This window comes from Panthera tigris, chromosome A1 (assembly GCF_018350195.1).
Source record: "Panthera tigris isolate Pti1 chromosome A1, P.tigris_Pti1_mat1.1, whole genome shotgun sequence".
In the NCBI taxonomy this organism is placed as follows: Eukaryota; Metazoa; Chordata; class Mammalia; order Carnivora; family Felidae; genus Panthera; species Panthera tigris.
In genome coordinates, this window is record NC_056660.1 from 231,233,557 (window position 1) to 231,243,718 (window position 10,162).

The 10,162-nt window shown below is 46.3% G+C and overlaps 1 protein-coding gene across 4 annotated transcripts in view; it reads left to right on the top strand.

Annotated features, from left to right (window-relative positions):
* SEMA5A (semaphorin 5A) overlaps positions 1 to 9,898 on the top strand; it is a 473,593-nt gene extending 463,695 nt beyond the window's left edge. For all 4 annotated transcript variants that reach the window (XM_042997660.1, XM_042997674.1, XM_042997671.1 and 1 more), the window contains 2 exons: positions 4,162 to 4,373; positions 7,043 to 9,898. In XM_042997660.1, coding sequence (XP_042853594.1) covers positions 4,162 to 4,373; positions 7,043 to 7,162 — 332 coding nt within the window. In that variant the 3' untranslated portion in view covers positions 7,163 to 9,898. The remainder of the gene's footprint in view (positions 1 to 4,161; positions 4,374 to 7,042) is intronic.
* Positions 9,899 to 10,162: the final 264 nt, after the last annotated feature.

Genomic DNA, 10,162 nt, shown 5'->3' on the forward strand with positions numbered 1-10,162 from the left:
CATCTAGATCAGTGGTTCTCAGGTGCAGTAGCTAGGCTGGGATCATCACAAATCCATGGCAGCCAGCTTCAAACCTCCAGGCCGCTGGAGCGACAAAATTATAATGGGGCGTAAGGTTATACCTACACCTCTAGAGGTATTTTTTAAACTTTCTGCAGACCCAAATGATATAAATCACAATCTCTTGTTCCAGTTCATGATAAATTTAGACTTTACTGTCTATGTTTATCTTGTCTGAGCAGGATGGGTTGACGGTCCATTGATCAAAGCCCACCCTCTGTCCGTCCACCTTTGCTAAACCGACCCGATATCCACACCGAGATGGCATATTCATACATGTGGCTGGCGACCTACAAATACCCATTCCTTCCAGAATCCATTCCATCAGGGGACTCCCAGACAGCTCAGCCACAGGCTTTCGTCTCTGTGCTCATAATGGAATCAGGAGCTTCGTGGGTGTGTTTTAGGAATGTACTTACTGTGATTAGCTACGTTAATTAAGAGTCCACCATCGCAGTTTTTCTGTTTAGGTAGCTGTCAATCTGTTCATTCAATAATCTTTGCTGACCACCCACTCTTGGAGTTTTGTGAGGGACATCGAGTTTATCATGGAGACACAGATAGCCCCAGCCCTTCTGGAACCAACAGTCGCATCATAAAAGACCCCAGTGCCTGAGAAATGCAGGGTCTGGTGTCTGACCTACACGAGTTCAGTGGGTTCACAGACTGATCCAGCTGGAAGATAAATACATACCAGCTCCCATAAAAATAATCATAGCTGTAAGATCAGTCACTACATGTCACTGAATTAAGTGGCAAGAAGCGTCCCATTTGATCCTCAAAGAGAGTGTTCATGGAGGTGCCACAGCCCACAGTTCCTTAATGTAAACCTTCGCAGATAGGAAAGGGTTTCGGAATCCAGCCTTCACCAGATTTCAGATGGGTAATACAGGGCACACAATGTCTGTTACATAACACGCTGCAGTGCCCGGGGCCACATTCTGTAACCAGTCTCTTTAATGATGCTGTTGTGAGATGCGCGCAAAATGAAAATGCTAACACTCCCCCCTGCAGCTCTAGTCCATTCTGCAGCAGACTGGGTCAGGTCAAGTCATGCTTTGCTGCCAGCTGAGCGGGGAAAAATCAGGTTCCAGAGATTTGGGTTTTGCAAATTCTAGGAAAGGGATAGCAGCTAGGCACTGTCGTCTGCATTAGGGTTGCTGAGAGTCAGAGAGAGGAGGCCACGGGTGAAGGTCACCAGGAAGTCAGCAACGGAGCCGGAGTGTGGACCCAGGCAGTGGGATCTGAGTGTGAGCTTTAAGGCCAGAGCGCCACAGGAAGAGTAATCTGGCAGTGAGTGTCTGGGAGGATTGTGTCCAGGGGCTGGAGCCACAGCAGCTCCAAATACTCTTGGACACTCTGGACCCGGAGCCTGGGGGCGCCTGCTGCCCTCAGAGGCAGCGTAGGTCAAGATTCCGTGAACCAGAATTCTTGAGGAGTATTCTTGTCCTCTGGGAAGGCCAAGGCAGAACCTGGAGTCAACCAGAAGTTGCCTCTGCAGAGTTGACTGGCCCTCCACGCCTGCCACAGGTTTAGAAACCATTTTCCCTGACCAGCCCTCTCTGGGTTAGGATACAGGAGACCTTCAAGGGCCTTGAGCACTTGGGAGAACATGATGCAAAGCCCACTCCCAATCCTAAAATGCTGCTTCTGTGTGTCTGGGTCAGCTGGGCGAACTGGCTCCCCAACCCAAGATCAAACCTTGACATGCGGTTGATTAAGTCACAGAGATCTTATAATATTCAGAACTGAGTTTTTAGATCTTTAGGCTGCTAACATTGACCCACCAGGTTAGGCAAGTAAGAGGTTGTATGGATCTGAGTGTAGGGCTGAGAGGTAAAAGGAATTACTTAGCAAAATGTTTCGGGATGTTTCAGGAGGCAACATAGATGTCTTTTTTCCATTTGAAGGAAAATCCATCAAATTTTGTACAGAAAAGCAGCCAGTTGAGCCAACTGGGTAGTGGGTTTCTATTCCAACACTACTGACCAAAAACAACAGGAAAAAACATATTCAAAGGAAAGAGCCACGCTAAGCAAATTCAAAAGAGATTTAATAGGCACTATTTTTCCCAATGCGGAAAAGCACAGGCCTATTGAAAAATTTCAATTTAGCTATTTTTAGTTGCACGAGACACAAAGACTATATAATCCTCATAAAGATGTCAGCTGGCCCCAGCCCTCCCCAGGCACCTGCAAGCATGATTCATTGGACTGATGACAAAGCATCTGCATACGGAAAGCATCATACATCTTTCATATGTTACAATAAACTGTTATCAGTGCAGCAGACAGTACTTTTATCGGTAGGTGGCATTGACCCTGGGGAGTCCAATTGGCTAAAGCATAAAACAATGGCAACGTATGTGAGATCCGCTCTTGCTTACCTTGAGCACAGCCTCAACGTTATAGTAGACATTTCGGGCGGTTGGTGGTGGAAAGCTCCCCGGATGCTCTGTCCACCCTTCCCAGGTTGGGGGTGTCCAGTTCTAGAGGCTCCAGACAAAATCGGGAAAGGCCAGGGATTTATGAATTGCTTCCATTTTGTTAAACCACTGACCAAAGAATCAAAAAGTGAAAAACAGGTGGGTGTTGGGGAGTAGATGATACTTGTAGAATATTCTAGTAACTTCCGCCTGGATTATCCAGGTCCTGGTGCCCAAGACACTGGACACCTGCATTAGGATTCAGGTAGGAGAGAGTGGGTTGTGGCTCGCAGCGAACCCAGGCTCTGTGCTCACTTGGGCAGGCAGCTCCCTCTCTCAGGGGTCCCCAGAATGCAGCATCTGGGAGCAGCAAAGGGCACAGCCTAGAGGGAGACGTCAGGATGTGGGGACAGTGAGGGCACCTCAGTGAGTGGACCCAGCTGAGGTGAATGTGACTCTGAAAGTCCTCAGGGAGGAGCCAGGGTAGTTGAGGGACATACACCCCAGGGCCTGGGTGCAGGGGACAAACTTGCAGGTCTTCTCTCCCTGAGAGCCTGGGGGCCTCTTGCTATCACCCTGGGACTCACCTGGTGTCTGCAGTGTGCCTAGCAGGCATTCTCATGGTTCTATTTGGGTGCAGGATGGACAGATCTGGGAAGAGCGTGGGTGACACTGCGCCCCCTGGTGGTGGATGGGGGGACACCGTGGCTGAAAGGCAGTCCTAGGGATGTGCCCTGTGCAGGTGACAGAGACCAATAACCCACAGGCAACAGGTTGGCCACATAGAGCCAACACAGCATAGAAAAACTAAGGTTGTGTTGTCCTTCACCTGATTTTCACTAAGTCCAGCTTCATGAGCATTACTCAAATGTCTTTATTCCCTGAAAGTCTTGAAACTTTTTTTGTACCGCGTTTTATCAAGACATGATGAACATCTGTAATTTCTTTTGGTTGTTTCTCAGACATTACGAAGGTCTTAATTATGTTACCTTGATGTCCCTCGAGCCAATCACGTATTAGAGACAGAAATCCACGTCCACTCATTTTTTCTACATCTTACATTTATAACTCAAGGAAAATAACCCAAAGATGCTACTTAACACAAACAAAAATATGTAAAAGAGGGCTATTTCATGACCATCAAAAGATCATATTTTATTCCTTTGGCACAAATCCTTTATTTCCTTGGTGTAAACCATTTTCTTTACAGGGTCTCCAAAATACTGTAATTTTGAGCAGTAATTGGAAGCAGTAAATGCTTTCTCACTTTGTTCGTGGGACACAGCCAGGCCGTAGGCAGGGATCCTCCACCGGTTAAGGAGCATGGAAAACATGTTCTCAAGTAACCCCATAGACCAGAAATCATGCCACACTTGAAACAGACAAGCAGACTTGTACAAGCCTTTAAAAAAAAAAATGCTTCTGCTAGTGTATTCAGGTGATGTCCAAAAACCCGATTGTAATCCATAAGAGCATTAACGCAAAATAAGCTGTACTTCCTGGGGGGAAGTGTCTTGGTGGCCGTGACATTTCAAAGGAAGGTCCTGTGATTTCTTGAAGTTTGGAATTGGTCAGGGGCCTTTCATTTTGCTTTTCTGTCCTCATCCGAGTGCGTTGAGCTGTTGAGTAGCGTGTTCTTTTCCAAAGTAGCGTCACTTCTGATGCTGTCTTCCCAGAGTTCAACATGTTCCACATGATTGCCGTGGGGCTGAGCAGCTCCATCTTGGGCTGCCTCCTTACGCTACTCGTCTACACCTACTGCCAGCGGTACCAGCAGCAGTCCCACGACGCCACCGTCATCCACCCTGTTGCTCCCGCCCCTCTCAACACCAGCATAACTAACCATATTAACAAACTGGACAAGTACGACTCGGTGGAAGCCATCAAGGTAAGGGATCGGCAGACAGATGGCCAAGCAGCACCCCGGGGGCGGTGGCTTGAGTGAAGGAGGGGAGGGTAAGGTAATAGGTGTGCTTTATGATGAGCTGCCTTTTCAGCTTTCCTTTGCCTGCAAGAAAAGGTGGCATCTTATATGGGGAAGTGGGTTAGAAACAGGACACAGAAGCGGCAACAAATAAAATGCTGGAAAATACTGAGTCATTGGCCACTGTCCAGTTCTGCCTCCACTGTGCCTTCCATGTTCAAAGAGAGGTCTTGTCAAAGAGAAGAGCTCCAGGCCGAGGACCTGTACTTGCCAGACAGTGGTAATGAGGACCGGGGTTGGGTAATCCGATATACAGGTTCATTGCTGGAATCGCCCAGATGGGATCCTGAGAAAAACTGTCACATTATTATAAAAATTATCTTCAAATAATTTGTATGCATAATGAAGTCTCTTCAGCTTTGCATGCTGCAAAAGTGCTATGTGGCTGGTGTGGGGTGAAGTGTTCTGTTAGATTTTCCCAGCGGGTGATTAATTCAGTGATCCACCCAGAAATAGAGGCCAGTTCTAAGGAAGGAAGAAAGAGTGGAAAGGGTATCCGCTTTGGACCGGAAAGAGCTGAGTTCATGAGTCACCAACTGAGTAAACTTAATGCTAGTCATTCACAGTCACCGAGCCTCCATTTTCTCCTATGTCTTGACTAGTGCCTGACAAAATAAATGTGGTCTTTTTTTGAGGCATCGTGCATCAGGTTTTGGAATACAAATTAGTTACTTCTTTGAATCTCAGTTTCTTCGTCTTTAAAATGGGTATAGCAATATGTACTGTCATATCTTTGTTGCACGGTTTAAATGAGATAACATACAGGAGGTCGGGGGTATAACTGGAAGGACATCAAGGACTCTTGTCTACTTCACCCAATGTGCCCTACCACCCATGTGAAGGAACGAAATTCTCATTTTGATATTCCTCTTAAGTTGGTGGTTCCCCTGAGCATTTTTAGGGAGCACGTGGAGACTCTTTCTCTGCTATGATTTCCTTTGAAATTCCTTTGACTTCCTTCCCATGTGGGAATATGGAACATCTTCAGCACTTACACCTTCAGGTGATTGAAAGGGCTTGTGTCCTGGGATCCACAGTGCCCTCTCTTATTTCCCTCCTACCACGAGGCCCCCTTCTCTGGCACTTGGACACAGACAGAGCCAGCTGACTTTTACCCATGGGCCTTGCTTACCCCCAGGATCCAGAACCCTTCAGCACCTTGTAGTAATCACGTGCTAGGGCTGGGGAATGAAGCACCAGGCACTCCTAACACGCCCCTCACAATGTCTCAGAGCGGAGATCCCGGGGTATGAGAAGGAACATGAGCTCCTTTTATGAGCCAGAACCTTCCAAACAAGCCTTCAGAACCCCAGAGAGGGGCTCCTCTAAATGTGATTCCAACCTATCAACTTGTGTGTCACTCCAAGTGTCTCAAGGTAATTCAGCTGGTCTTCTGTTCTCACTTAAGATCCAGTAGCCACTCGAGATAATAAGAAATTTCATTTCTGCGAGGGCAGCAGGGTAGCGCTAAGGGTCCTTCTGGAACTTTCTTCTGATACCTTGCCCAGACCAGTCCTGGACAGCTGGCCTCTGCCGACCATCCTGCATCTTTATTTCAGTTTTTTCAATATTTGCACTCCACCTGGCATAGTTTAGCATTTTGGAAGTATAGGTGCCTTTAATGACTTAATAAGGAAGGGCATCTGTGTCAGAAGCGGCTACAGGGGGCCCCTGTATTAGGGGGCCCATAGCTGGTGTGTCAAATTAAGAATATGCGTACTCTGACCTGTGGAGTGAGGAGGCACGGGCCACCCCCATGGGATCGGCAGGCAGCTCCCTCTGCATCCGAGCTCCCACTTTGGGGAAGTGGAAACCCCAGGCTTGTTTTGACTGAAGGCACAGTTTCAATACACTCGCCCAAAAGAAGTCAAGTCCCATGGTTTATTACTTACACATCCCAGGAGCCTGGGGAAGGGCAGTCCCCCGTCCCAGGTCAGCAGTGAGCAGGAGACAGAGAGAGGGTAGCAGGCACCTGTTACTCACAAGGTGGTTGGGGCAGACGTCACTGACTTTTTGCAGGCTCAGCTCAAAGCAGGAACTTATGGCAGGAGCTCTGGTCCTCTTGTAGGCGTGCAGACCCTGGCTGGGTCTGAGCAGGGTTGTCGTGCTGGCAAATGCCCAGAGGGTGACTCAGAATGGCTGTTTCCTCGTCTCGTGCTCAACAAGTGTAGAGAATGACGAGCAACGAAGTCATTTGAAATTTCGTGCATTTCCTTTGAAATCTCTTTTCCACCTACGTATCCATGATAATTAGAATGCTGCTTAAAGAGTTACACAACATTCAAAGTGTTGATTTGAAGTCACTAGAGTTTAAGGTTTTTTGAAGGTTTGGAATACTCCAAATCTATTTATCAAAAACCACAAGCTTCATTCTAGTTACGAGGCAGGTCTTCAGGAAGGCAAATAACGTGAGGAAGCAAATAAGTGAGAAAACACCTTTTAAGACAATGGAACCTTAGCAGGGAGTTCATATTCAGCATAATCGTGCCCTCATTATATTCTTTTTTATTTTTATGAAATACTGCCCATGGAGTATTCTTAAATCTTTTCCTTAATCATTTTCCTTTTTACAGGCATTTAACAAAAACAACTTGATCCTAGAGGAAAGAAACAAATACTTCAACCCGCATCTCACTGGGAAAACCTATTCTAATGCCTACTTTACAGATCTCAACAATTACGACGAGTACTAATAGTTGTTATATTTTTGGCTTCTTGTAATTCCCCAGTTCCTCAAGGCCTGTGCTCCATGACTGCCCATGTTTCCAAGACTTCAGAGTTGAAGTTTGGATACATTTCAAGTGCATTTCAAGCCATGAGTTTCCCATTGCTACCAAAAACAGACATCCTTAAAAGCAACACAGATCTAAATATGATGTCGTGAAAATCTGGTCTCAATGCTTGATCATTGTTGAGTGAGCCATGGTGTGAGGCTTTGTTTTGTTTTGTTTTACTGTGTCCAGTCCATTTTTTTTCTAACAAGTCACTTGTTTTCTTGAGTTTTTTACTAAATGTACCACCCACATGGGAAGGAGTCTTTAGAAATAGGAATGTCTTCCTGCTCTGGGGCATAAATCTTTATGATGTTTTAATCCAACAAAAGAGACACTTCAGCCGAGAGTCCCCATTCTCCATAAGGCGTGTTAGGTCTGTAAGTATTTGATGAAACGAAGAATACGAATGTGGCCATAGAGTTCTGCACCCTGGATCCCCTGTCTTCCCAACCTGAATAATCCTGTGGAATCCGTGGAAGCGACTTGCGTGTTTGGACTTGGAACGGTTCTTGCCTGGGGGAAGGGCAGGGATTCACCCCGGCTTGTATCTGCGGAGGTGATGGTGTGAGGTATGACACACGCTTCCCCTGGTCTTAATGCAGTTACTGTGTTATCCCTGGTGGAGGCGCACTCACAGACCAGAGCCACAGACACAAGGAAGGGTCCAGCGTTCCGTGCGATGCTACGAGGCTAGCCATAGTTTCCCTCCTGGATTTCACAGCATTCCAGGGAGCTCCTTGCCATGCGGTTGGTCTGGAAGCCCCGCCCCTGTCCAGTCCATAGCAGCATCCTGAAGAGACGACCCGTAAAACCAGCACTTGCTCAACATTTGGATAGACGCCACACCTTCTGTGTCCCCGCAAAGAAAAAATCTTAAACATTCATGACACCAATGGGGGAAAGCATTAAAAATACTGGAATGTAATGGGAACCGACTTTTTTTTTTTTTTTTTAATCTTCCATGTTATGGAAAGGATTGAAAGAACTGACCTTTAACGAAAGACAACTTTCTAATTTCTATCTCCGATAGAACTAATGTATGGCCATCATCCCCTTCCCAGAGCATTACTGATGTGTAAAGCTGGCTTTCTTCACCCCCGCGCTGTAAATAGCAAAGTGCCCCCAAACTGTCATTTGCTGCCTCCGGGTCAGGTGAGGAGGAGACGTCCAGTTCTGGTGCCTTTGGTTTCTGTCTCAGTGTTGCCTTCCTACCTGCCCCCTCCCGCTTCTCCCTGCATGGAGGCAACAGCATTTCAAGATGTACCTTGAGAAAGCAGGGATGTGAGGTTTTTAATGATCCCTGTGGTTCTGAGCATTGATCACTGCTAAGCATTTCAGAGTGTTATAATACTATTCATAGAGATCTCCAGAAAGGAAAAAAAAAAAAAAGGCGGGATAAATTACTCATAAGCAACTGATAAATAATACATGGCAGTTGACTGACTAGTCTTCGAAAGTAAGAACAAGATTGAAAGTGTTCATCTGATGCCTAAGTGGTCAGTAAAATGTGTTCTTTTTGCTCAATGAACCTTCCGGTTTCCGAAGATGTATAGCACGGGCGTTGAGGAACACAGACTTATTAGCACACATGTTTTTATCCTACCCCATGTAAAGAAACAATCTCAGAAAGCGTTGGGGGAAAAAAATCCCATGTTTACTAATGAATATTGTTGCATTGAAAATACTCCCATGTACCCAGGCTTCCAGAAGCTACTGTACTAAAATTCAATTTTAAATGGCAGGTGGTCTCAGAGAGGCCTGGTAGATTGCAAGTGAATGGTATTCTGGGTCTTTCTGGTGGGGAGTTCATGTGGCCTCTCCTGCATTGTTGTCTGCTGTTTGAGACGACTCTGTCTGGACGCACAGAGCCAAAGTCCATACTCAGGAGGTGAAATTCAGTCCAATGGTTTCCTCTTTGTTCCAGAGCTAGATTTTCAACTGGTGTTATCACTTTTCTATAAGAAAAACGCCTTCACTATGAAGCATGTTATAGTTGTTTTTTGAATCCCTCCCCCGAGTGTTTTCTAAGCTTAAAAGGTCATTTTATTTCCCTAAGGAAAGAGGATACTAATTTCAAGAAAGCATCAGTGGACCTGATTGGAAATGCTTTCTCAATGCTGTCGAGGCTGGACTTCAGTCAGTGTCATGCTGTGGCCCGTGACAGCATCCACCTTCCACACCGAACTGTCATGTTGGCGATTGCCTACATCCTGGATTTATCACTGCAAAGAAAGGCCCTCATTTTTGTTCCCGGACACTCCCCTCAAAGACAGATTATTCTGGCTTCTCTTTCTCTCTGTCTCTCTCCTCTGTCTCTCTCGCATTCTCCTTATTTCACAGAGTTTCAATTGGTTTAGAATAATTTCAAATATAGTCGAAGTATTGTCATCAGCTATGGAGTAACTTGCTTTTCTAGCTTTCATGTGTCTGTGCCTCCCCTCACACCTCCTGTGTTGCGTGAGCCCAGGTGGGTTTTTACAGTGGTGTTTACCACTTCCCCTGGGACCTCCTCCCTAAGGAGCCTCCCTGGGGGCTGAGTGTGGGATTCCCCTCTCTGTGGGTCCTGTTGTAAGTTTCTGAATGACCGTTTCCTTCTGTCTTTTTCTTTTCCTTCTTTTCCTTTCTTCTGTTTTTTTCCTTCTTTCCTTCCTTCCTCCTTCCTTCCTTCCTTCCTTCCTTCCTTCCTTCCTTCCTTCTTTCCTTCCAAGCAGCACAGATAGAGACTAATATTTTAAAGCTGCACCCCCTCTGAACCTAACCTCAAATGACACTAATCCCAGTTTAATCTCTAGGATTATTTCTGGATACGGTTGAAGTTTGGCTGGTTTTCGTTAGGACACTGGCTTTTAGTCTCACATTCAAATTCTTTGGAAGGGAGTCCCAGGGGCGGTGCTGCTCAGGGTCCTTTCTCCAGAGGGG